The 27,007-nt window shown below is 52.0% G+C and overlaps 1 protein-coding gene across 7 annotated transcripts in view; it reads left to right on the plus strand.

Moving 5' to 3' along the window:
• The first annotated feature begins 241 nt into the window (after positions 1-241).
• The window catches only part of TCOF1 (Treacher Collins-Franceschetti syndrome 1), a 41,189-nt gene continuing 14,423 nt past the window's right edge, over positions 242-27,007 (plus strand). For 3 of the 7 annotated variants that reach the window (XM_011931563.1, XM_011931564.1, XM_011931565.1), the window contains exons 1-17: positions 242-450; positions 3,856-3,911; positions 6,842-6,981; positions 10,205-10,278; positions 11,064-11,250; positions 11,866-11,939; positions 14,339-14,569; positions 15,850-16,062; positions 16,292-16,486; positions 16,627-16,836; positions 17,020-17,232; positions 17,384-17,563; positions 17,759-18,004; positions 18,098-18,295; positions 20,573-20,710; positions 20,897-21,076; positions 21,200-21,400. In XM_011931563.1, the coding sequence (XP_011786953.1) occupies positions 343-450; positions 3,856-3,911; positions 6,842-6,981; positions 10,205-10,278; positions 11,064-11,250; positions 11,866-11,939; positions 14,339-14,569; positions 15,850-16,062; positions 16,292-16,486; positions 16,627-16,836; positions 17,020-17,232; positions 17,384-17,563; positions 17,759-18,004; positions 18,098-18,295; positions 20,573-20,710; positions 20,897-21,076; positions 21,200-21,400 (2,844 nt within the window). In that variant the 5' untranslated portion in view covers positions 242-342. Of the gene's footprint in view, positions 451-3,855; positions 3,912-6,841; positions 6,982-10,204; positions 10,279-11,063; positions 11,251-11,865; positions 11,940-14,338; positions 14,570-15,849; positions 16,063-16,291; positions 16,487-16,626; positions 16,837-17,019; positions 17,233-17,383; positions 17,564-17,758; positions 18,005-18,097; positions 18,296-20,572; positions 20,711-20,896; positions 21,077-21,199; positions 21,401-24,707; positions 24,819-25,380; positions 25,856-27,007 lie in introns of those variants that run through there. The other 4 variants (XM_011931566.1, XM_011931567.1, XM_011931562.1 and 1 more) reach the window with 3 other exon arrangements.

A 27,007-nucleotide genomic window follows, 5' to 3' on the forward strand; every position in this document is an offset into this window, starting at 1 on the left:
GCCATCAGAGAATTAACAAGGAAGACAAATCTCTTCAAGGAGCCAGCCAGAAGGATTAAAAGAGGCATCCCTGTCACGGCCGGGCCCGGGGGCGGGTCCCTGTCTAGCCCCGCCTGCTCAGCGCCAATGGGCGGTCTTGTTGCCCCCGAGTCTCCGCCCCTTTCGCTTTGAGGGGCGGGGCCGGTCACTCCTGGAGAGGAGACTACGTTTCCCGGCGCGCCGCGCGGCCGGAGCCAAAGAGGAGCCGGAAGTGGGGCGCGCGAGGTCTTAGGGCGCCAGGGAAGTGGCAGGCGGGGACTGAGGCGGGGCGTGCAGGTAGCCGGCCGGCCGGGGGTCGCGGGCATGGCCGAGGCCAGGAAGCGGCGGGAGCTACTTCCCCTGATCTACCACCATCTGCTGCGGGCTGGCTATGTGCGTGCGGCGCGGGAAGTGAAGGAGCAGAGCGGTCAGGTAAGCGTTCGTGGGCCGTGTGCGAGGGCCGCGTGCAAGATGTGGAGATCAGAGGCCCGCGCCGCGTCTCCAGGCGACCCGGCGGGCGCCCGGAGCCGGGTCCCGCAGTGCTCGACGGCGCGGGCCAGGGTTACCAGAGGAGCCGCAATCTCTGCCTCCCCACTGTGACTTCAGTTCCCCTGGGCCTCACTTGCCTCATCTGTGCAGTGGGTTGGGCCAGAAAGTGCTCGCAGGGGCCGAACTTTGTAATTCCCGCGTCCCTTACCTCCACCCCCTTCCTGGTAGCGGGTGTTTTAAGTTTCCTAAGTCTCCCGCCACGTGGCTGGGCGCAGCGCGGCCCCCCTGGGACGAGGAGGTTGCTGCGAGTCTCGGGAGTGGATTGCAACCAGCCCCTCGGGGGAGCGCCTGGAGAAGGGACCCCACAGCCCCTTAGTTGAGCTGGAACTCAGGCCTTTAGCGATTGCCTGTACTGAGACGGACAGCTTTGGGAGTCGAACTCGTGGTACAGTCATTTCTTACTTGGTTGATTAATCCGGTACTCGGGGCGCTTCCTGGTGTTCGAATGGTGGCTGGTTCATGGGCACCAAAAACCGTGTGAAATGGATAAACGAGCAGTACGAAGTGATGGTGAGCACCGTGTCCCAGCCCTCCTGGAGCTTACACTCTAGTAAGGTAGACAAATCAAAGAATCACAAAAGTAACTATATGCTTAGCACTACAATAAGTGTTAAGAATGAGAGGGATGGGCCGGGCATAGTAGCTCACGCCTGTAATCCCAGCACTTAGGGAGGCTGAGGTGGGTGGATCACTTGAGGTCAGGAGTTCGAGACCAGCCTGGCCAACATGGTGAAACCCCGTCTCTACTAAAAAAATACAAAAATTAGCCGGGCGTGGTGGCACACGCCTGTAATCCTGGCTACTCATGTGACTGAGGCACTAGAATTGCTTGAACCCCGGAGGCAGAGGTTGCAATGAGCCAAGACTGTGCCACTGCACTCCAGCCTGGGTGATAAAGCCCGACTCCATCTCAAAAAAAAAAAAAGAGATGGATGGCAGATTGCCCTGTTCAGGAATAGCTGAGGTGTAAATGCCTTCTGGTAGGAGGGAACTTGTGTACACACTGGCCTCAAGAAAGTCCACTCTCTTGAGCCCAGGAGTTTGAGGATACAGTATGAGCCATGATCATGCCACCGCACTCCAGCCTGGGCAACAGAGCAAGACACTGTCTCAAAAAAAAATTTTTTTTAAGTCCATAGCAGGCCAGGTGCCATAGCTCACACCTGTAATCCCAGCACTTTGGGAGGCCGAGGCAGGCAGATCACTTGAGGCCAGGAGTTCAAAACCAGCCTGACCAACGTGGTGAAACCCTGTCTCTACTAAAAATGCAAAAATTAGCCAGACATGGTGGTGTGCACCCGTAGTCCCAGTTACTCGGGAGACTGAGGCAGGAGAATCACTTGAACCCAGGAGGCAGAGGTTGCAGTGAGCTGAGGTTGAGCCACTGCACTTCATCCTGGGCGACAAAGCGAGACTCTGTCTGAAAAGAAAAAAAAAAAAAATTTGTCCATAGTGGCTGAAGTGTGGAGTACCACGGCCAGATGCCCCTGGGGAGATGGAGGCAGGGGCTGGCTGGAGTGGTCTGGTGGGCAGTTTGATCTTCCTTGGAAAAGCAGTGGTAAACCAATGGAGAGTTTTGAGCTGGTGAGAGGGTATCCTGAGTAGTCAGATCCCTTTGCCCTGTGGTGTATGTAGGCTCTGTTCCTAATGCTTGCTCTCAGAACCTCCTGGAGGGACTAAAGGGTGATGGGCCCTAAGACGTTATCTATGCTTTTCCCACTCTCTGAACCTCACTTGCTCTTCCTACTGCAGTTATAGTACTTTACAGATAAGGGGAGCAGGAGATAGTACCCATCTTCATTGGAGCAAAAATATCCTGCCCTCATGGAGCACACATTCTAGTAGGAGCAGACAGGTGACAAATAGAAAAAGTTTAATAAGTTAGTGATGTAGTATATCCAGTGATGGTTGGTGCTTACTGTAAAATAAGGTAGGCAAGGGGGATAAGGGATGTCCGAGTTCAGTTATAAGTAGGGCAGTCAGGGAAGTCTCATTGAGAAGGTGTCATTTGGGCAGAGACCTGAAGGAAATGAGGGAGTGAGCTATGTAGTTAACAGGGGAGAGAACATTCCAGACAACAAGAATAGCAAGGCCCTGTTAGAGGCAGGGTGGCCTGACACATTTGAGGACAGCAAGGAGGACACTTTGCCTGAGGTGGAGCAGAGGGAAACTGAAGTCTTAGTGTTACCGGCTCACTGCTGGGCACTGACAAGACGGTCTTGTTCAAACCAGATAGCAGCCTGCAAGGTGGGTATCGCTGTTGCCCCATATTAAGAAGAAGAAACCTGAAGTTTGAAGAGGTGACGAGATTAGTTCAGTCCACCCATGCCCCACGTTGCTTAGCCTCATTGGAGTGCTTGATATCCTGGCTTCTTGACATTTACAGAGACAGTGGTGGGCCCTCTGGCCTCTGCTCCAAAGGCCTGGATTCCACCTGGTTCTGTCTGCTTCCACCAAGGTACTGGTACCATTTGGGCCCAGTCTTTTCCCTGCAGACTAGTGGACTGTGGTTATGCCACCTGGATGCCTCCGGTGTCTGGGCTGTGGTTCGAGCTTTGGGAAGATTGGCTGGCCAGGTCTTTGAAAGCTTTTTTAAAGGTCAAAGGTGGGAAAAAACCTGTCTCATAGCCTCTAGGCATGGATAGTGCCAGAGAGACTGGGAGCTGGATAGATGCTAGCTCGGAACATTCCAACTCTGGGCTTTCAAAAGGGCCTCTCACCATGTTGTCTTAAAAGGTTTTTAGCTTGGATTAGTTGTCCATCTTGTCTCTGGAAGGTTTTGGACAGAAACGGCAGGGCCAAGCAGACATACTTCCCAGAGCATGTCGGGTTCAGAGAGAATGGGAAAAGCATAGATAACGTCTTAGGGCCCATCACCCTTTTTTTAAAGAAAGGGTTTTGCTCTGTTGCCCAGGCTGAAGTACAGTGGCGCGAGCATGGCTCACCACGGCCTCAATATCCTGGGCTCAAGTGATCCTCTCACCTCAGCCTTCTGAGTAGGTGGGACCACCAGTGCATGCCACCATTCTCAGCTAATTTTTAAATTTTTTTGTAGAGACAGTCTCACTATGTTGCCCAGACTAGTCTTGAATTCCTGGGCTCAAGTGATCTTCCTGCCTCAGCCTCCCAAAGTGCTGAGATTACAGGTATGAGCCACCGTGCCCAGCCAAAAAGACCCTCTTCTGAACCACCTGTCTGTGCAAGTCATGAGTTTGGGGAGAGTTGGGCCCAAGGAGGATCCTTACTGTGCTGGGGGTTAATTGTGGCTTTCTCTTTACCTCTCTGCAGAAGTGTTTCCTGGCTCAACCCGTAACCCTTCTGGACATCTATACACACTGGCAACAGTAAGTGGTGGGGCCAACAGGGTGGAGTAGGGACACCTCAAGCAACTCAGCTTGGAATAAGCTGGGATACCTGTCTGGTCTAAGATCTGTCCCCGTAGCCCACTCTGGGCACCACTATTGCCTCCAGAAAGCCAGCTCACATCACATGGATGGGTATTTCTGTGTGGATATCTGGTAGTGGGAGGGCACATTGAGAGCTGTGATCTCTTAAGAACAAGAGCTTCTCACCAGCCTGTTATTCAGTTGACCAACAAATGTTTATTGAGCACCTCCTGAAAGCCAAGTCCTATTCTTAGTATGCAAATATTGTCACGAGTGAGACAGACATGGTTCCTTCTTTCCAGCAGCTGACATCGTAGCCAAGGAGGTAGGCATGAGTCAAAGAATGAAGCAAATGAATGTTAAATTACAGTGGTAGTAAGGATTACAAAAGAGAGGAACCTGTTGTCACAGCCACATAAATGGGTAAGCCTGGCTTCATTTGGGGGTCCAGGGGAAGCTTCCCTGAGGTGATCTTTGACTTGAGAACTGCAGGAATTGGAGGAGTGAACTATGCAGTAGGTAGAGAGTGGCAGGTGGAACATACCTGCCAGTGGAAATTGCTCATGCTAAGTCCTGTGGCTGGTGGACAGTACAGATGGGGCTAGGTTATCGCATGGATAGCCACGTGTGGGCTGCTTATCCATGGTGAGGAATTTTGTCTTGATCCAAGAGCAGTGGGGCCATGGTAGGGTGAAAAAGTGAGGAGATCACTCTGCACCATGGTGAGACTGGTCGGGCCATGGACACCATCATCCAGGCAAGAGCTGATGGGGCTTAACACAGGGAGAACGGGGTACACAGTGGATTCCCAAGAATCCTAGGGATGAAACCAGGGCCTGTGGATGGGTGGGAGAGGAAGTATCTGATTGACTCCATGTCTGGCTTGTGTACCCATGCATAGAGCTTGAAGGGAACCCAGTTTGGAGGGGAAAGACTTCAGTGACATGTTGAGTGTGAGATGCCTTTTAAACGTATAAAATTTAAGTGCTCTTCAAGGAAGGGGGAATCATCCAAGGATGTACCAACAGAGGAATGGTTAGAAAATGGAGAGAGTAATTGTGTCATCTTCATGCACTGGCCCGACCACAGCTGACTAAGGGAGTGAAGGATGTGCAGACACATCCCATGAGGCAGAGTAGAGAGTACTGAATTGCCTTGGATGAAAAGGAGGCAGGAGAGGGGTGTGAGGGACCACTGCACATCTTTGAGGACCAAGAATAGTGCATTCTCTGAGGGCCCCAAATATGCCTGCTTCAGGAAGACAGGTTTCAGCTTCTGAGTGTAACGACGTCAGAGCTATCTAAAAATGAGGTAGGCTACGGTGGAAGTGGTGAGCTCCCTGTCATTAGAGGTGTGTAAACAAAGGCAGAAATGGTGTGGAAGGGATTACAGCCTCTGGTGGAGAGCTAAGATCATTGAAAACCCTGCCAGCCCTCAGTTCTTGGCTGTCCTCTGCTGCTAAGGAGAGCTTAGAGTGCAGGTTACAGCCCACACTTCCTCACCCTGACTTGCCCAGATGTGTGGGTGTTATTCGTAGTACTTCCTTCCCCCAGAAAACTGCTTCAGTGAGCTGCTCTGCACACTTCCCTGCCACTGGCCCCTTCTATGGGTGAGGGGTGCTGAGTGTGGGACAAGGACCTCAAACCCACCGAAGGCAGCGTAGCCTAGCAATTCCCTGCAGAGTTCAAACCCAGCAACTAGCTGTGTGTATGACCTTGAGTGGATTTCTTGGCCTCCCTGAGTCTGTGTCTTCACCTATAAAATGAAAATAATGATGGCAATTACCTCATTGCATTGTGAGGGTTAGACACAGTGGTCCATATAAAGTGCTAAAACTACTGGTTGGAAGCTCCCCACTTCCTACACCGCACCCTCCCCCACCCAGTATTTATTGAGCACCTACAACAACCCAGGCGATATTCTTGATATAACTACAACAACCCAGGCAATATTCTTGAACAAACCAGAGAAAAATCCCTGCTCAGCATTTTTGTTGGGGGAAAAGAGGCAGAATAAATTGATACATGTAAAAATGAAACCTGTTTTTAAAGGAGAATCCTGACAAGTGGTTTTCGTGGGAACAAGAGACCCGAGTGTCACATTGCAAACTGTAATAGAACAGAGTCCATCGTGGCTGGGAAACCTGGGACCGGGAGAGTGACTCCCTGGGATAGGGGTCAACGGGCGTGAGACTTGAAAGTCCAGGGGCCCAGCCACCTAGGTGCTTATCCTACCCATGCCCCAGACTCACTTTGCCGTGAGCAAGTCACTTAGCTGTTCAGTTTTTGAGACATGTGCGAGGCACTGAGGATACTGTAGTGAGCTGCCAGCTGCCCCCCTCCCTGGGCCTTTCTGTGTAGGGGAGGAGTCTAGGAAGTAAGTAAAATAACAGGAGATAGAGAAAAGCTCTGAAGAAAATGAAACAGGATCACAGGGCAGAGCATGCCTTGGGGGAGGGGCGCAATCATCGAGGGCCTCTCTGGGGAGGCAACATTAAAGTTGAGACGTGAAGGACAAAGACCTGGGCAGAGTCTTCCAAGAAAGCACGGTCCACACAGCACGTTCTGCAGGAGGAAGAGCCTGGGCGCTTCTGTGAGGTGCCTGCGTGGGTCAGCCCCTATCACTTAAAGACTGGTAGCTGCTGCAGCTGTTATATAACATTATCCAGCATTCCTGATTATTTTAAAAACTAATCAAGAATTGTAAAAGCACTTTATGAAGTGAGTGAAAATGCAGAATACAAAATTGTGTCTATACTGTGTTTTCACCACTGTTTAGATTCTATGCACATTGCCTTGAAGAGCTGGAAGGATGTGGGAAGGTCTAGTCAAATCTTGTGGAGTTGTTCTGTCACCCAGTTGGTATAGATAGTCACCCTTGTCCTGCAGAACCTCAGAGCTTGGTCGGAAGCGGAAGGCAGAGGAAGATGCGGCACTGCAAGCTAAGAAGACCCGTGTGTCAGACCCCATTAGCACCTCAGAAAGCTCGGAAGAGGAGGAGGAAGCAGAAGCCGAAACCACCAAAGCCAGTAAGAGCCTTGCAGCTTTGGGAACAGGCTATGGAATACTGATTGTTCTAGGGTGGAGTCTACCTCCACCTTCTTCTCTTATCACTGGAAGACCTAAAAGACCCTGGGGAGAAAATTGGGAGGGCACCACCTATCTTTGGCGGTATTTGAGCCCTTCCTCTGTGCCAGGCATTGTATCTCCAGGCTCTGGGGATGCAAGGCCAAACCAAAACAACCAGATGGATCCTTCTCATTTGGTGTACCGGGCCCAGGAGCTGCCCTGTTACAGGCTCCCAGGTGATTCTTATTAGCTGGAAAGAAGACACATGTTCAGAAGTACTGCTGGAGGGATTTCAGAAGGCACCTAGCGGACACATTTTCTGTGTGACCTGTGGGATGCTTCAGGAATTGCTGACCTTCATGTTTTTAGAATTGTACCCATTAGCACTGGAAGGCTGTACTAGGTACTGGTTTTACACCGTTTGCAGGAGTAACTCAGTCAGAGCTTTTATAGCCCCTTCTTCCCCTAAGGTCCCAGGGCTCCTTGTACTTTCCCCAACAGCAGCCATAACTCTACAGAGGAATTGCTGTGTCTCCTGTGCATCATATTATCTTCTTTTGCTTACATGTAAGACAAATCTCTTAATACTTATTTTTATTTTTCAAGACGAGGTCTCGCCATGTTGCCCAGGCTGGTCTTGAACTCCTGAGCTCAAGCAGTCCTCCTGCCTTAACCTCTTAAGTAGCTGGAATTACATGTACATACCACCATGCCCAGCTTCCTGAGCCTGCTTTTAAAGTGTTTGAGATCATACTGGATATATCTTTTATTATTATTATTTTTTGAGATGGCGTTTCACTCTTGTCACCCAGGCTGGAATACAATTGCATGATGTCAGCTCAGCGCAACCCCCACCCCCTGGGTTCAAGTGATTCTCCTGCCTCAGCCTCCCGAGTAGCTGGGACTACAGGCGTGCACCACTACTCCCAGCTAATTTTGTGGGTTTTTTTTTTTTTTTTCAGTAGAGACGGGGTTTCACGATGTTAGCCAGACTAGTCTCAAACTCCTGACCTCAGGTGATCCGCCCACCTTGGCCTCCCAAAGAGCTGGGATTACAGGCATGAGCCACTGCGCCCTGGATATAGATTATATATCGCTTAATTTTACATTATAAATGCAAAACGAGTTCACTTTGAATTGCAGAAGAATGTATAGAAGAAAAATTAAAGATTTCTTGTTCTCCTACCCTGTTCCCCATCATTCCTAAGTGCATCTCCTGGTAGGCAGCCTTTAAAACTTCCTCCTTTGCCTCTATAGTCATTCAAGCATGTATTCATACATGCATATATATAGACCTGCATGCTATTTGAAACACAAATGGTAAAATTTCATACTGATTATTTGGTATTAATCAATTTTATAAGCTATGATAATGTAAGTGTAATTACATTTTTTTGTTGTTGTTTGGGGCTTTTTTTGAGATGAGGTCTTGCCATGTTGCCTAGACTGGAACTCCTAACCTCAAGTGATCCTCCTGCCTCAGCCTCCCGAGTATGTAATTTTATTTTTTAAAAACTCTTCATTGGGTTGGGCATGGTGGCTTATACTGGTAATCCCAGCACTTTGGGAGGTCGAGGTAGAAGGATCACTTGAGCCCAGGAGTTGCAGACCAGCCTGGGCAACATGGCAAAACCCTGTCTCTACAAAAAATTTAAAATTTAGCCGGGCATGGTGGCATGTGCCTATAGTTTCAGCTGCCTGGGAGGCCTGAGGTGGGAGGATTACTTGAGCCCAGGAGGTCAAGGCTGCAGTGAGCCATGACCATGCCACTGCACTCCAGCCTGGGCAACAAAGCAAGACTGTTTCAAAAAAAAAAAAAGGAAGGAGTCCTCTTTGGCATCCTGAGCAACATAGTGAGACACCATCTCTGCGAAAAATAAGAAAATTAGCTGGGCATGCTGGCATGTACTGGTAGTTCCAGCTACTCGGGAGGCTGAGGTAGGAGGATCACGTGAGCCCAGGCATTGGAGGTTGCAGTGAGCTATGGATGTGCCACCGTACTCCAGTCTGGGCAGCAGAGCAAGACTGTGTCTCAGAAAAATTTTTAAAAGGGTCCTCATTGAGAGAGAATCATGCTGAAGTATTTGTGGGCAACATGATAGGATATCTGGTATTTTCTTCAAAATACTGCTTGATGGGGAAGGGTGAGTGAGGTATTAGATGAGATGAGAAGATTGGTCATAAGTTGCTAATGGTTGGAGCTGCCTGGTTCTTCCTACTTACTACTTAAAATTTTCCATAATTACAGAAAGAGAGAGATGAAGTGCCAGGAAAAGAATTAGATCATGCCATTCATCTCAGCAACATTCTCCTTAACAATGGAAATCTAAGATTTAAGGAGACAATACCCTGGTATAAAAGCACTGAGAAACCGGGCACGGTGGCTCACACCCGTAATCCTAGCACTTTGGGAGGCCAAGGTGGGCAGATCACAAGGTCAGGAGATCGAGACCATCCTGGCTAACATGGTGAAACCCCGTCTCTCTAAAAATACAAAAAATTAGTCGGGCATGGTGGCAGGCGCCTGTAGTCCCAGCTACTCGGGAGGCTGAGGCAGGAGAATGGTGTGAACCCGGGAGGCAGAGCTCCACTGGTCTCTAGTCTGAGCGACAGAGCGATACTCTGTCTCAAAAAATTAATTAATTAAGTAATAAAAAAGCACTGAGAATCAGTGTATATCAATATCTAATGGGACTCAGGTGGCATGGTTCAGCTACCTGTCCACTAAGAAGCCATTTGAATTCCAGGCAACTTTCTCTATGGACCTGGGGCTGGCTGGCTGCCTGCCTGACCACTGCCGCTTTTTGCCGAGCAGCCTTTAGGGCTACAGTGTGGTGGTCTGTGTGAATGGTGCCCATTGCCCATTGCAGTGTGAAGTGCCCAGTAGGCAGCGAGAACGTGGGCCAGTCCTTTTCCCTCCAAGGGCCTCAACGCCTCATGCTGCAGGGGAGTTGGGAATCCATCAGGGATGCAGACACGTACATCTTCTTCTCTCTTGCTCCTGGTGGACCTGGCTGATGTATCACAGAGCTCATTCCCGCAAGTCTGGGCTCAGCCTCAGATCCTCATGCCAGCACCAGGCAGCCAATACCAATAGAAGTGTTAGGTGAGATGAAACCTGTTTGCCATTCATAGATGAGAAAAGCTCATCTGGCTCCTTTAGCAGATGTTTGTTTCTTGCAGCCCCAAGACTAGCATCTACCAACTCCTCAGTCCTGGGGGCGGACTTACCATCAAGCCTGAAAGAAAAAGCCAAGGTGAGTGGGACTGCTTTCCAAGCTGTTGCCTATGGGATTTACCTGGTAGGGGATAGTCTCCTGTGTCAGAGAAGGATAGGGTTGTAATTGCCCCACCTGGATTCAGAGCTGAACCTGTGTCACCAGTTGTGGGATCTTACTCCCTTCACCTCTCTGGGCCTCAGTTTACTTTTCTATAAGATGAGGATGATGCCTGCTGCAATGGGCCACTGGGCACATTCTACACCGGAGATAGGCGATTTCTTTCCTCTTTAATCCCTGCATTCACCTGTTCACTCAACAGATCTTGACTAATACCTGTTATGTTCCAGGCACTGTGCTAGGTGTGGAGGCACCGTAGTGATCAAGACACCTGTGGTTCTGAAACTCTAAAAGCATTTTCCAAACTGGAAACTGCTCAGAAAACAGGGTGTCATTTTCTGATAATCCAGAAAGCAGAGTCAGATACATACATGTATAAAGAATTGTGCCTCTGCAATTGCCTGGAGCATTAGCAACAATGTCTCAAAGTAATTATGAAATAATGATAAGATCAACAAACTGCTACTTACCACTTAGTAAATAACTACAGTGTCCCAAGAACTGGGATTCTGTTCTCTCAACACGTCTGGTGAGAGGAGGTACTGTTTTTAACCTCACTTTAAAGATTGGAAAACAGATTGAAGGGGTAGTTTACCCAAACTCACACAGCTAGGAAGTGGTAAGATTGGGTTCAGATGCAAGTGGCCTATGCTCTTACTTCACCATGCCATACCAGATGTGTCTGTCACTCTTGTTCTCTGTAGGCAGAGACAGAGAAAGCCGGCAAGACTGGGAACTCCATGCCACACCCTGCCACTGGGAAGACGGTGACCAACCTTCTTTCTGGGAAGTCTCCCAGGAAGTCAGGAGAACCATCAGCAAATACTACGTTGGTCTCAGAAACTGAGGAGGAGGGGAGTGTCCCGGCCTTCGGAGCTGCTGCCAAGCCTGGTGAGAAGCCCCCACCTGTAGGAATCAAGTCCCCAGAACTTGGGCTGGTGAGGCAGGCCTAGGCATTGCTTTGTTAAGTTCTGGGACATTTCTGGAATCAAAGTTTTGTCTCCATGACAGCCAGATTCCTGCACCTTAGGCCATTTTCCCATCCCCTGGATGAGGGAGGGTCAGCTACAGGGACCTGGCCTCGGGCCGAACAGCCCATCTAGTGGTTGGAGCATCTTCTGCTTTATGACTCCCTGGTGAGTTACAGGGACCACTGGTAGCTCAGGGACTAAACTGAAAGGCCTGAGTTTGCCTGTTTCCTATGTAGAGTAGACATCTGTCTGGCCTGCATCAGTGGATATGATGGTGGATGGAGGTTCTGTAGACTGTTGCTGGTGCATGCTTGTTGGGTCCCCTCACAGCCCTTCCCAGGGCCTCAGAGATGTGTGGGAACATAGGGATGGTGATGGTACCCACCTCAGAAGGGGGCTTCACAGCTCAGTGCACGTGAAGGGCAAGCGCTCAGCACCTGGCTTTGATGAGCAGCTGGTTTGTTGGGAGGTGCTGGGAAGGGACAGGCGAGGCTGGAAAGGAAGTTCCTCAGTCCCCTCTGTGTCCGACCCTCAGGGATGGTGTCAGCAGGCCAGGCCGACAGCTCCAGCGAGGACACCTCCAGCTCCAGCGATGAGACAGATGTGGAGGTAATTGCCACCCATCCCTAGGAGTTGCCCTCTCCTAGCCTCTAACCGCCCCAGGAGCCTGTCTGGGGCTTCAGACACCAGTGGGCCCAGATCAATTCAGCACCTGTGGCAGGGTGACTGGGAACTGGAAAGGCTGCAGCCGGGGAGGGGCAGGGAGAGGAGCCTGGTGCTGCTTGCTGCATTCTGAGTGTAAGATCAGCTCCGGGGGTGGGAGAGGGACACCCTCCTGCCTGTGAGACTAGACAAGCCTTCCTGGGAGAGGTGGCCTGGAGCAAGGCCTCAAAGCACAGTGGGCTTCACTGGGAAGGGGTGTGGAGGAGTCAGGGCATTCCAGACAGGAAATGGGGCAAGAGCAGGGCCCAGGGGCAACAGTGTGGCTATCTTGTCGTGTGGCTAGGGCTACGGCTGCTGAGAGGGTGCTGGGCCCACTGGTGAATGCCAGACCTAGACACTTGGCTAGAGTTGGGCTGGACTCTTGCGTTTGTGAACTTTGACCTGGAAAAGGTCCTCACAGGTTACTTTTTATTGTGTACCTACTAAGTGGCAGGCCTGGGGAATATATAGTGATGAGCAGGACAGGCAGAGTTCCTGGTGCCATGGGGCAAGGGAGCGTCCCTCAAATATTTAACTGTGGTGATGGCTACTATGAAGGGGAAATGTAGAGAGCCATGTGGGGCAGGAACCTGACATTGATGAGTAGGCGTAAGCAGAAGGAATGGCATGTGCAGAGAAGGAGGCAAAGAGAATTTGGTGCTTTTAAAGAACATTGATCTTTTTTTTTTTTTTAAGACAGTCTCACTCTGTCACCCAGGCTGAAGTACAGTGGCGTGATCTTGGCTAGCTGCAACTTCCACCTCCTGGGTTCAAGCGATTCTCGTGCCTCAGCCTCCCGAGTAGCTGGGATTACAGGTGCATGCCACCACACCTGGCTGATTTTTGTTTTTTTTATAGAGACGGGGTTTCACCATGTTGGCCAGGCTGGTCTCGAACTCTTGACCTCAAGTGGTCCACTTGCCTTTGCCTCCCAAAGTGCTGGGATTACAGGCATGAGCCGCTGCACCTGGCCAAAACATTGATCTTTAAATGAGAGGGAGAAACCAGGCACGGTGGCTCACACCTGTAAGTGCAGCACTTTGGGAGGCCAAGGCAGGAGGATCATTTGAGGCCAGGAGTTTGAACCCAGCCTGAGCAACATAGTGAGACCCTATTTCTACAAGATGTTATTTTAAAAAAAAACAAATAAATTATGGGGAAAGTGACACAAGATGAAGTCCTAGGTAGACAGGGACCAGATCTTCTGTCTGACCTTGAGGACCACTATAAGGAATTTGGGTTTTATTCTAGGGGCTGTGAGAAGCCATCCCAGCACAGAGAGATGGCCTGATTTGTGTTTCAAAAAGATTGCTGGCTGCAGCCTGGGTTGGAGGGCAGTGCAGAATAAAAGCAGTGAGACCATGTAGGAGACTATTGGAGTAATACTAGCATAAGAGGCTGGGGCTGGAAGAACAAGGTGTCCACAGTTGGAAAGATGTTTTCAACGGAAAACCAGCATAAATCAGGGATAAACTGATCTGGTTCCCAGGGAACTTCTGACTTTACTGTAGCGCAGTAACCCTGTGAAGGTTGAAAGCTCACCCCCATCTACCCCGGGCCTGACCAAGGGCTGCCCTCCACCTTCCATCCTCACCTTTGGGCTCTAGATACCACCAGCCATAAGGACACCCCTGGCTTCTATCACCCCAGGCCTTGCCAAAGGGAAGGGGCCACTCCCAGCCGTCCATAAACACACAAACTCAATGGGCTGAGGCTGTGCAGAGCTCCAGTAGCAGACGCCCCAGAAACCCAGGGCTGCAAGGGGTCTGATGGATCTCAGAGGTGGAAGTAGGGCACTGACTGCCTGGGAAATGTGTGAATTGTGGAAGTGCAGGAAAGAGCTCACAAAAGGAAGGAATTTGCCCAAAGTGTCTAGCAAGCCAATGGCAGGGGTGGTGTTCACATCCTGAACTCCTGGCCCTCGGGATGGTTGCTGTGATCAGATACTTGAGTTTAAGGGGCAGACAGGATGAGCTCTCCTGATTGAGAGATGCGGCCCGTCTCTCAGGCCAAGCCGTGTGTGCCAGGTGGGAGATGAGCGTAATGATTTTGAGATCTGTGCCAAAGTCAGACAGTCCAGGGTTCCAGTGGGGCTCTGCCCCTTCGTATTGATGAGTAATTTTACCTCTTTAAGCCTCTTGTATTTTTCTGGAAAATGGGTCTAAAGCTAATAACTGTCTCAGGGAATTGCTTAAAAATCCAATGACATTAGGAAAGAGCTTTATCAGCTGTTGAAGCACCTAATGCAGAACCTTAGGGGAAACAGTAATTGTTATTAATTTTCTAATTCCATCCTCTTGTTCCAGGGGAAACCCTCAGTAAAACCAGCCCAGGTCAAAGCCTCATCGGTTTCTACTAAGGAGTCTCCAGCAAGAAAGGCGGCCCCAGCCCCTGGGAAGGTGGGGGATGTGACACCCCAGGTCAGAGGAGGGGCCCTGCCCCCAGCCAAGAGGGCCAAGAAGCCAGAAGAGGAGTCAGAGAGTAGTGAGGAGGGGTCTGAAAGCGAGGAGGAGGCCCCTGCAGGGACACCAAGCCAGGTGAGGCCTGGAGGAGGGCTGCCCCTTGGAGGACCCTGCGGGTCCCCCAGCAGCCTGAGCACTATCCCATGAGCACCTCTGCCACTGGAGTTGGGGAGAGGGAGGAGTACGGTGTGAAGCTGAAGAGCAAGAACAGCCTGCTTCCCACAGGGGAGTCCTGCACTCTACTTTGTGACCAACTTTGCCTCAGTTTCTTTTTTTTTTTTTTTTTTTTTGGAGACAGAGTCTAGCTCTGTCGCCCAGGCTGGAGTGCAGTGGCGCGATCTCGGCTCACTGCAAGCTCCGCCTCCCGGGTTTATGCCATTCTCCTGCCTCAGCCTCCCGAGTAGCTGGGACTACAGGCGCCCGCCATCTCGCCCGGCTGGTTTTTGTATTTTTTAGTAGAGACGGGGTTTCACCGTGTAGCTCAGGATGGTGTCGATCTCCTGACCTCGTGATCCACCCGTCTTGGCCTCCCAAAGTGCTGGGATTACAGGCTTGAGCCACCGCGCCCGGCCACCTCAGTTTCTTTGCCTAGTAAATGGGCCGCTGTCCTTCCCAGCCAGTCCTGCTGTGAGGTACTTGAGAAGTTTTGATTGCCTGGTCCTCTGACGTCTCGGGACAAACCAGACCCTGAGCAGGGAAACACCATGTTAGCTAAAGGGAATCCAGTTCCCTTCCCCATCTGCTGGGAGCGGGTAGGGCTGCAGCCCCAAGGCTCTGGGTGCATCCCAAGGGCAAGACGGGGGCTGGAAAGCAATGGAAGTCAGAGCAGGAAGGAGGAAGAGTGAGGGTCACCCACCCAGCCCCAGGCCTGGGGAAGGACAAGGTGGAGGCAAGCAATAGATAAGCAGATCCCCTGTGTTAGCTGCTGGTAAATGGTAAAGGGGAAAGTCGGGTGGGAGATATAGGAATGGCAACTTGAAACAGAGTGATCTGGGCTGGCCTTGGGAGAAGGCGTCTCAACAAAGACCAGAAGGAGGAAGCACTCTTAGGAAGGTCATTCCAGGCAGGGGCTCAGCAACTGTCAAGGTCTTGAGGTGGAAGCAGGACTCCCTCCCTGATCTTGTCCATTGTATCTCCCAGGTGAAGCCCTTGGGGAAAAACACCCAGGTGAAACCTGCCTCCACCATGGGCACGGGGCTCTTGGGGAAAGGCGCTGGCCCAGTGCTACCTGGGAGGGGAAGCGGCGGGGAGGTGGGGGGTGTCTTAGGAGCCTCATTAAGGCCTCTGGACTTTATCTTAAAGGCATCACCAGAGAGTTTTCACAAGCAGGAGAGCAAACTGCCCTTTCTTACTAGGTAAAGGCCTCTGAAAAAATTCTCCAGGTCAAAGCTGCCTTGACTCCTGCCAAGGGGACCCCTGGGAAAGGGGCTACCCCAGCACCCCCTGGGAAGGCAGGGGCTGTAGCCTTCCAGACCAAGGCAGGGAAGCCAGAGGAAGACTCGGAGAGCAGCAGCAAGGAATCGTCTGACAGTGAGGAAAAGACGCCACCTGCCAAGGCCCTGCTTCAGGTAAAGCCTGAGGAGGGAGACCCCATGCAGCCGGGCCCTCCCCAGAAGGCCTTCTCAGAACTTGTTCTCCCACTCTGTGTCAGAGCCCAGGGCGTGCCTCAGACCCCAGCTCCTTACTCCCCTCTCACTGTGTGGCATCATTTGCCCTATCTGGTCTTCTTGACCTGGTGTCCTGTGTCTCCTCACACATCCATCCCCTGGGCTGTCTCCCCTTATCTTGTTTCTCCAGGCAAAGGCCTCAGGAAAAACCCCTCAGGTCGGAGCTGCATCAGCCCCTGCCAAGGAGTCCCCCAGGAAAGGAGCTGCCCCAGCGCCCCCTGGGAAGACAGGGCCTACAGTTGCCAAGGCCCAGACCGGGAAGCAGGAGGAAGACTCGCAGAGCAGCAGTGAGGAATCGGACAGTGAGGAGGAGGCGCCTGCTCAGGTGAGGCAGAGGGGAGGGGTGGAGAGTAGCCCCATGCCTAAATCCCAGCACCTGCATGGGTATGGCCGCCTTTGCCGCATCCAGCTCCTGTCTCCTCACACCTTCCGGGCTCTCCCCTCTCATCCTGTTTCTCACTCCAGACGAAGCCTTCAGGGAAGACCTCCCAGGTCAGAGCTGCCTCGGCCTCTGCCAAGGAGTCCCCCAGGAAAGGGGCTGCCCCAGCGCCTCCTAGGAAAACAGGGCCTGCAGCCACCCAGGCCCAGGCGGGGAAGCAGGAGGAGGACTCGGGGAGCAGCAGTGAGGAGTCAGACAGTGACAGGGAGGCACCGGCAGCCATGAACGCAGCCCAGGTGAGGCTGGAAGCCGCCGTGCATGGCCTGTGCCTTGCCTCAGAAGACCTCCTGTGGGCTTGACTTTTCCTCTCTGAACCTAGAGCCCTGTGCGGCTGGCTTCGTTTGCTCTCTCCTCCCCCACTATGTCTTCACTCATATTCTCCTTCTGGACTCCCTGATCTTGTCCATTGTGTCTCCCAGGTGAAGCCCTTGGGGAAAAACCCCCAGGTGAAACCTGCCTCCACCATGGGCATGGGGCCCTTGGGGAAAGGCGCCGGCCCAGTGCTACCTGGGAAGGTGGGGCCTACAACACCCTCGGCCCAGGTGGGGAAGTGGGAGGACTCAGACAGCAGCAGTGAGGAGTCATCAGACAGTGATGATGGAGAGGTGCCCACAGCTGTGGCCCCGGCTCAGGTGAGGCCCCTTCTTGTAAGGCTCTTTTTTTCCCCTCAGAGTGGAGCCACCCATGGCCTCCCACTGGGACTCTGTCGACCGTCTTGGTCTCTTAATGTCTGTACACACCTACTCTGGGCTGCCTCTCCTGATCCTGTGTATCTCACTCCAGGAAAAGTCCTTGGGGAAAGTCCTCCAGGCCAAACCTGCCTCTGGTCCTGCCAAGGGGCCCCCTCAGAAGGCAGGGCCTGTAGCCATCCAGGTCAAGGCTGAAAAGCCCACAGAAGACTCAGAGAGCAGCGAGGAGTCGTCGGACAGTGAGGAGGCACCAGCAGCCGTGACTGCAGCTCAGGTGAGGCCTGGGGAAGGAGGCTGCCACATGGCCTGATCTACCACACCACAGTCAGCCCCCCAGGGAGCTGTGCTCCCTCAGGCAGATCATGGGTTCTGACTGGTGGGGCAGAACAGTAGTGGAGATCCACCTCAGAACAGATGGGGGACTCTGAGTTCAGGAACCTTCTCCAGCCTTTCTTTGGTGTCCCCTTAGGCAAAACCAGCTCTGAAAATTCCTCAGACCAAGGCCTGCCCAAAGAAAACCAATACTGCATCTGCCAAGGTCACCCCTGTGCGAGTGGGCACGCAAGCCCCCCGGAAAGCAGGAACTGCACCTCCTCCAGTAGGCTCATCCCCAGCTGTGGCTGGGGGCACCCAGAGACCAGCAGAGGATTCTTCAAGCAGTGAGGAATCAGATAGTGAGGAAGAGAAGACAGGTCCTGCGGTAACCATGGGACAGGTGAGGCCTATGTTTTCTGGGTGGACCTCAGGGCCGCCCCTACGTGGTCCTTTGGACCCCTGGAGACACCTCTCTTCCCACTTGTCATCCCAGGCAAAGTCTGTGGGGAAAGGCCTCCGGGTGAAAGCAGCCTCAGTGCCTGTCAAGGGGTCCTTGGGGCAAGGGACTGCTCCAGTACTTCCTGGGAAGACGGGGCCGACGGTCACCCAGGTGAAAGCTGAGATGCAGGAAGACTCTGAGAGCAGTGAGGAGGAATCAGACAGTGAAGAGGCAGCTGCAACTTCAGCACAGGTGAGGCCTAGAAGGAGCAGGCCCATCCCACCCACAGCTGTTCCTGAGCCAGGGCTGAGGATGGGCTTGATTGGGGGCTAGTCTTGCCCACAGGTGTGCAGAAGCCTCAGTGGTCGCCTCAACACAGCTTCCTTCCTATCTTTCACTCCATGTCTCCTCTGCCCATGAGAGCTCCAGGGTCTCTTGTCTTGTTGGCCTTTTGAGCTCCTGCTGATTTGTTCCCTGTGGTTTCCACAAGCTCTGGAGTTCCCACCCTGCCAGGTGCTGCCCTTGTCTGGGGCTGCTGAGGCCCTGTTCCTCGGGGAAGTCCTGTCTCTGTGGAACATGGACATGCTCCTCCAGTGTGGAGTGATGGGGTTGAGTTAGAGGGTGTGAGCCTGGGCTGCACAGCGTGGCAGGTGAGAGTATCTAGGCCTTTTACAGGAGGTGGCGGCATCTGAACCATGGGCTGAAAGAGATGGGCAGGGAGAGTGTTCCAGCAGAGGAAGCAGTCTATGTGAGGCCAGGGAATGGGAGAGTGCCCGGCTTGGGTGCCTTGCCACAGGCAGCACATTGTGGTGGGATGGCTGGCAGGGCTTTAGAGCCAGACCGCCTGGGTTAAAGTTGCAGCCCCAGCCCCACATCCTGGCAAGTGCTGAAGTCCTCAGAGCCCTTACTCTTCTGTAAACACAAAATCAGCCCTCACAAGTTTGGGTAAGAATTTAGGTGAAATCTCACCTGCCACACCCAGCAAGGGACCTGCACACAGCAAGTTGTCTCCTGTCACCCTGACGATGGGCCAGGCTGATGTGGAACAGATCGAGAGTGAGGTCTCCCTGCCTGGAAGAGCTGAGAGAAGATGGCTCACTCCCTGCACTCACCCACCCACTGTTTATTATTTTTAATTGTCGCTCTACTTTTTTCTATAACCACTCAGAAATTAGTCATTTCTTTTTTCTCGGTACCAGAGCACACATTTCTACCGATTTTTTTTGTCCCCCTCTCATTATTGACTTGTGGGACCCGAGGGTCCTAGGATTCCTCCACTGAGGCTTTTAAGCTCTGCAGAGGCCCCTTCCAGAGCCTCCTCTCCTCTTTCTCAAGCTGCAGGCACATTCCAGACCCATTGCCTTACCAGAGTTTCCTTGTGCAGATCACTTAAATATTTGTCTTCCCTTCTGAGCCTCCCACCTCTACCATGAGGTGGGTGTTTTGCTTACATTTTTTGAACCATGAGCTGTTTTGAAGTAAGCTGTTTAATTTCCAAGTATCTGGGATTACCCAGGTTTCTTTTTGTTACTGATTTCTAATTTAATCACATTGTGGTTGGAGAACATATTTTGTATGATTTCAATCCTTTTTTGTGTATTGAGACTTGTTAGGTCAAGTCAGTCTTGGTGTCTTATTTCTTGTGGAAAACATGGCTCCCCTCGGGAGGACTTACATGCTGTGCTGATGAGTACCTCGGCCTGAGTCATACTTGGTCCACACTGTAGGGAATCTTTCTTTTTGAAGTCCTGATTCTTCACCTCACTTGACCTCATGTGTTTGAGGAATACTGGGGGATGGGGATGTTTCCTGACACCAGATGCCGTCCCTGAGTGAGGCAGGGGTCTTGAGATGCTGCCAGATTCCTCGTTCTGTTTCACATCAGGCTTGCCGTCACTCCTGTCAAGGATCTCACTCTGGGAATTTCCCTCTTTCTTGCTTTGCTTCTATTTGTTGGAGTCCCTGACAGGCCTTTTGGGGGTTCTCTGGATATCGGTTAAGACTAGGTTAAGCTGAAGAAAACCTTGAACGACAAGTATCTTGTTCTACCGTGGCTGCTTGAGCTCCAGCTCTTACCTCAGCATTCCATCTAGCCTGGAGGAGGAAGGACATGTTTCTGACTTTTTATGGTACTCAACTTACATTCTATGAACCAGAATTTAATGACTTGACCACCTAGCTGAAAGGGAGCCTGGAAAACATCTTTGTTTTAGGTAGTTTTGTGCTTAGGTAATGCTAAGGAAGGCACGCACAATGAGTTTGAGTGTTTATTATGTTCCAGACATGTTAAACTCTGAATCTCCTATTTAGTCTTCATTATAACCCATAGGTGGGCCTTATTATTATCTCCACTTGTTAGAGGACTGAACTGAGGCCCAGTGAGATCAAGTGATGTGCTCAGGTTCACACAGCTATTGCATGGAGGAGCCAGAATCCAGACTCGGGCTCCGGCTCTAGAATCTGTATTCTTGACTAGCTGCTTTACTCTCTCTCACCTTCTCCCTCCTTAATTTCCATTTCTCCACTCAGGTGAAAACCTCAGTAAAAAAAACCCAGGCCAAAGCCAACCCAGCTGCCGTCAGAGCATCTCCAGCAAAAGGGACAATTTCAGCTCCTGGAAAAGTTGTCACTGCAGCTGCTCAAGCCAAACAGAGGTCTCCAGCCAAGGCAAGTGGGGCCAGAAGCCATAGGAGGTGTGGAGGGTTGGAGCAGAGAGGAGGACCACTCACTGAGCCCAGCCTGGAGAAGGCTCCAGCATGGGCAGGCCACCCACCCAGAGTTGTGCCATGGTGGAAAGTGGGACCTGAAAGGAATCACTTCCGCCTCCAATCCTGTTATCCCCCTGCAATTCAGGCGAAGCCACCAGTGAGAAACCTCCAGAACAGTACCGTCTTGGTGAAGGGCCCAGCATCTGTGCCACCTGTGGGGAAGGCCGTGGCTGCAGCAGCTCAAGCCCAGACAGGGCCAGAGGAGGACTCGGGGAGCAGTGAGGAGGAGTCAGACAGTGAGGAGGAGACGGAGATGCCAGCTCAGGTGAGGGGGAGGGAATGGAGAACATCTTCTACATGGGATGTAACACTTTTGCCGCATCCAGCTCCTGTCTCCTCACACGTCCACCCTCCAGGCTCTCTCCCCTCATCCTGTTTCTCACTCCAGGCGAATCCTTCAGGGAAGACCCCCCAGGTCAGAGCTACCTTGGCTCCTGCCAAGGAGTCCCCCAGGAAAGGGACTGCCCCAGCACCTCCTGGGAAGACAGGGCCTTCGGCCACCCAGGCGGGGAAGCAGGATGACTCAGGGAGCAGCAGCGAGGAGTCAAACAGTGATGGGGAGGCACCGGCAGCTGCAACCTCTGCCCAGGTGAGACTTGCCAGGCCTCTGAGCCACCAACACCCACTTAGAACTGGGGTATAGGGCCGGGCACGGTGGCTCACACCTGTAATTCTAGCACTTTGGGAGGCCAAGATGGACGTATCACTTGAGGTCAGGGGTTCGAGACCAGCCTGGCCAACATGGTGAAACCCCATCTCTACTAAAAATATAAAAATTAGTTGGGCATGGTGGCGGGTGCCTGTAATCCCAGCTACTCGGGAGGCTGAGGCAAGAGAATCCCTAGAACCTGGGAGGCGGAGGTTGCAATGAGCTGAGATCATGCCACTGTACTCCAGCCTGGGTGATGAGAGAGAGACTCTCTCAAAAAAAAAAGAAAAATGAAAAACCAGGGTTTAGGGCCAGGTAAGGAAAAGGAAGGAAGGTCAGGTTAAGGCTTAAGGCTCTGGCTCCACCATGCCCTCCTCCCTCTGCTGTCATCCACATCTCCTTAGGTAAAACCTGCTACTAAAACTCCCCAAACCAAGCCTTCCCTAGCTAGAAGTGTCCCGGTCTATGTCTATGTTGAGGTCTCCACCAGCCCTATAGGCTAGGCCAGTATCTCCCACCAAGTCACGTGAGACCAAGAGTCTATATGTTGCTTATTGTGCATACATTGACGTAATACAGAATGACTCCCTATTAGAGTCCCAAGGAAACTTGGAGTGTGGCACAGGTCCCCCAAGGCCCTGAAGAGATGGAGGAAGTCTCATCCTTCACCTTGGCCTGGGGCCTCACATAAGCAGGTGCATCTTCTCAGGCAGGGCTTGTCTAGCTTAGTGCCAAGCCTAGGCCCTGAAGACTGGGGAGAAAGAAAATCTGGACAATTTCCTCGGTCTACTTGCCGAAGGCAGCAGGGCTTGCTACATCCTACAGAAGTGTGGGATGACAGACTCCAGCACTGCCAGGGCACAGGTGTGTGATGGACATGACTGATGCAGGCCTGGCAGAAATGATAGATGTCAGCCGGGCGCAGTGGCTCAAGCCTGTAATCCCAGCAGTTTGGGAGGCCAAGGCGGGCAGATCATGAGGTCAGGAGTTCAAGACCAGCCTGGCCAACATGGTGAAACCCTGTCTCTACCAAAAAAAAAAAAAAAATACAAAAGTTAGCCAGGCGTGATGGCAGGTGCCTGTAGTCCCAGGTACTCGGGGGGCCGAGGCAGGAGAATCGCTTGAACCCGGAAAGCGGAGGTTGCAGTGAGCCAAGATTGTGCCATTGCACTCCAGTCTGGGCAACAGAGTGAGACTCTGTCTCAAAAAAAAAAAAAAAGATGTCAGGAGAGATGGTAGATAGTGGTAGCAAGTAGGGCAGACCGGGGAGCCCTTGCACCATCCATAAGGACAGTTCCTATCAGCTTCAGCCAGTCATGACTGTGGAAATGGACCTTCTTTGTGGCCAGAGCTTCCATTTCTTAAGGGAAGCTGGAAGTCCCTGTGCCAGGCCAAACTGCATAACCTCTCTTAGATTTGTTTTCTTCATGAGTAAAACAAGCACTGAGATGAATGCTCCCTATCCCTAACCTCTGCCTTTGATACACCAAACCAACCATTACTGGGGGCAAAAGACATTGGCCCTGCCCTCAAGGAGCTCACAGTCTGTGGGGCAAGACAGGTGGCCGGATTATCGCAGAGTATGCTGGTGGTGCTGACAGCTGAAAGGGCAGGTCTCTGAGAGGCCAGAAGAGGAGGGGATGATTGAGCTGAGCCTGAAGGATGACCAGGCACAAAAGTGGATAGGGCCCCTCAGTGTGTGCAGACGGGCTGGGCATGAAGGTGCATGGTCACTGAAGGCTGCTGTCTGTCCTGCAAGCCGTAGGCCCTCCCGGGTGCTTGTTATACTGGTAGATTTATGGAGGACCTAAATGACAGACTAAGGCATGGCCTCAGCCATATTTTGGCCTGTGTAGTATTTTTGTTTCTAAGTTTTCAACGAGTTCCTCTATCCATCAGAATGGCCTGAGCTGCAGGAGAAAGCCCCATTCAAAAGAGCTTCACTAAGGGGATTGACTCTTACAGTGCACAGAGTCCCAGGTTCCAGCGGCTGAAAAGCTGGTTCCTTCAGCTAAGCATCAGTGGTAACCAGATTTCTTCCATCTCTGTGCTCCATCAGCTTTATGGTCATAGCAGGGCTGTAGCATCTCCTAAAGTGCTGGGGGCAGGCCAGGTGCAGTGGCTCACACCTGTAATCCCAGCACTTTGGGAGGCTGACACAGGTGGATCACTGGAGGTCAGGAGTTCAAGACCAGCCTGGCCAACATGGTGAAACCTATCTACTAAAAATAAAAAAATTAGCTGGGCCTGGTGGCACTGGCCTGTAATCCCAGCTGAGGCAAGAGAATCACTTGAACCCGGGGAGGAGGAGGTGTTGCAGTGAGTAAGATTGTGCCACTGCACTCCAGCCTGGGCGACAGAGTGAGCAGAGCAAGACTCCGTCTCAAAAAAGACTGGGGAGTAGACTTAAGGCTACTCAGACCTCAGGCTGAATGTGCTAGCTACCCCCTTAGCCATAGACAAGAAGCCAGTAGTTCCCATGACTGGCTGGGAGGAGGGACCACCCTCCCTGAAGCATGTGGTAGGAGCCACTGAACAGAGTGAGGGTTCTATTAGCAAGGAACAGATGGGGGCATGGCTGTTAGGAGGCAGCCAGCAGTGTGCATTGTGGTTGCCCCATTTAAAAATTGGAAATGACATATACAGATCTTCCAGCTTCTCTTGAGAAATTGGAAGCTCAGGCAGCCTGGGTCCTACTTTTTTGGCTAGGCTGAGTAGGGAAAAGGGGTCCCCTATTCCAGTAGGGACCACTGAGCTGCCATCACCACCAGCATTTCCACCCGGATCTCTGAGTCCTCCTCTGACTGCAGTGCTTACCATTCCAGCCCCCATCATCATGCCTGCCCCAGCAGGAGGGTGTGGTAGCCAGTGGAACACTTCTAGGCGGCTCCTGCTTTTGGCTGGGGATGTTACAACCAGAGGTGAACTGTGCTGGGACCACTGGCTTGTGCCAGCAACCTTGTCCCAGACTTCTGTCACCTCTTGTCCAGACCCTGGGCCAACAGCCCTGCAGCCCTCAGGTTTTAGCTGTATCGGAGTCATAAATCCCTTTCACATGGGTGGAAGCATGTTTCCAGTGGCTGTGGGGCAGGTCAGGCTAGCAGCTATTCCTGTGCGTGTGCAGGAAGGGGCCACGGTGCCTCCCCTGGAAACCAGAGTGCCTGAGGATCATTGCCTGCTGGCTGTTTCCCCCTCAGCAAATGCCCCTCTACCCGACCACGTGCTTATCCAGGTCTTTTCCCCTCAGAAGGACAGTAACTCCAAACCCGCCAGAAGCAAGACCCTGGCCCCAGCACCTCCAGAGAGGAACACAGAGGGGTCCTCGGAGAGCAGTGAGGAAGAGCTGCCACTGACCCAGGTACGCCATGCCTTCTCTTTGCAGTCGCTGCAGGGTCAGAGCTGGGCTGGCAGGCCTTGCGGGAGAGGGCAGATCTTTCCCATAGGGAAAATCTCGTCATATTTAAACAGCACCTCACAGCGTCCAGAGCTCTTTCTTGTATTGTGACATTCATCTGAGCCCTGTGAGGCAGGCAGCAGTGCACAGTTAAACGTACAGGCTTCAGAGTGTTGGGGCGAAGCCCAGCTCTACCACCTAACAGCTCCGTGGTCCTGGGCAGACAGACGCCTTTCCCCCGTGTGAGGTTCAATGTTTCAACCACAAAATGGGGACAGTACTAGCGCCTCCCTCCTGCCTCTGTGCACTGGTGCCAGCACACAAAGTAAGTACAGGCCACAGTCCCCTGCCTAAGAAAGGGTGCCAGTTAACTGTGAGAAGGGCAGGGAGTGTTGCCCCATTTGACAGATTGAGAATCAAGCCTTAGAGTTGAAGCAGTTTCCCCAAATTCTCATGATTCATAAGAGGCTGAGGAAAGGTGCAAACACTGGTCCCCTGGCTCCTTATATCTCCGTTGTCTGTTTAGGACCGGGAGTCTTCTCAAATCCCATGAGCTTTGCCCAGGACTCTTTCTCAAGTGCCTGTGGCATACCTTCACATGCTCCACTGCACCCAGAGCTTAAGCCACAGTCCTGCCCAGGCTACACCCCCAAGGATGAGACCAGGCCCACCTTATCTCCCTGTACTCTAGAGGCCTAAGTCAGCCATGCTGGTGTGGTTCAAGCTTCTGTGTGAACCCTGGCCCTTCCATCAGACAGCATTACCCTTTGTCCTCCTCTAGCCCCAAGCTCCCAGAAGCTTCTGCCAGGCACCTCAGAGCACCAGCTCCCCTCCCAGGGCCTAACGACAGATCCTGGAGTTCTGCAACCTCCAGACCAGAGTGGTCTCATGAACCACCTCCCCTTGAATATCACATACCACATTCTTATCAATTCATCAGTAAAGTCAGATGCTGTTTGCACACTTCCAGCAATAGGGTGCTCACTGCCTCTCACTTTCCAGTATTTACGAGGCCACCTGCCTCTCTGAGGGATCTCAACAGCTGGGAGGGAGGGGACTGCTCCACCTTTCTCTGTGGGGGTGGACTAACACAATTAAAATGAACATCCTGCTTAAACTGAACCATTTAATTGGTATGTTAGTCCTGAAGATTCTGGAGTCCCTATTTAAAAAGCAGAAAGAGGCCGGGCACGGTGGCTCAAGCCTGTAATCCCAGCACTTTGGGAGGCCGAGACGGGTGGATCACGAGGTCAGGAGATCGAGACCATCCTGGCGCACACGGTGAAACCCCGTCTCTATTAAAAAATACAAAAAACTAGCCGGGCGAGGTGGCGGGCGCCTGTAGTCCCTACTCGGGAGGCTGAGCCAGGAGAGTGGCATGAACCTGGGAGGCGGAGCTTGCAGTGAGCTGAGATCCGGCCACTGCACTCCAGCCTGGGCAACAGAGCGAGACTCCGTCTCAAAAAAAAAAAAAAAGGCAGAAAGAAAAGTCAGCAGTTTGTGCATTTCCCCGGGAGGATTCGGGGAAGACAGGCATAGCCCGGGGAAGCTGCAGCCTCTTCCTGATTGAGAGATTTTTAGTTCCTAATCCCCAGCTCACTAATTATGATTATTTTCATTATTGTACATTTATTGAGCACCTCTCTATTGACAAGTTTCAGTCTGATTTTATTAGCCCATCAGTGGGGAAAGGGATTGAGGCCAGGGTGGTGGGCAGAGCCCCAGGCTAAGAGGCAGGGATAGATACCTGGGCTCCATGCTTAGACCCTTCACTGTGCCTCCGCCCCGTTGTGCAGAGCAGACCTCAGGCCAGAGTCTGCTGGGGTCTGGGATAGCTTCCAGATTTGAAAACAAGTATGTGAGGTGATGCATATGTTAAATAACTTAATTTAGCTATTCCACAATGTATATGTGTATCAAAACATCATGTAATATACCACAAATATATGCAGTTTCACTTGTCAGTAATATAATTTTGTAAGGCCAACTTCTATTTGTCAAAGAGGTAGGCCGTGCTCTCGAAGTTTTAGGTTGAATCAAAGAAAAAGGAAACCTGTAAGAAACTAAATTTGGGTGTTAAATTGAGGCCTAGCATAATTGGTTCTAGAAGGAGCTCCAGTCTGGTGCCTGGAGAACTAACTTCTAATCCTGGC

This window comes from Colobus angolensis, unplaced genomic scaffold (genome assembly GCF_000951035.1).
Source record: "Colobus angolensis palliatus isolate OR3802 unplaced genomic scaffold, Cang.pa_1.0 Scaffold90, whole genome shotgun sequence".
Classification (NCBI taxonomy): domain Eukaryota; kingdom Metazoa; phylum Chordata; class Mammalia; order Primates; family Cercopithecidae; genus Colobus; species Colobus angolensis.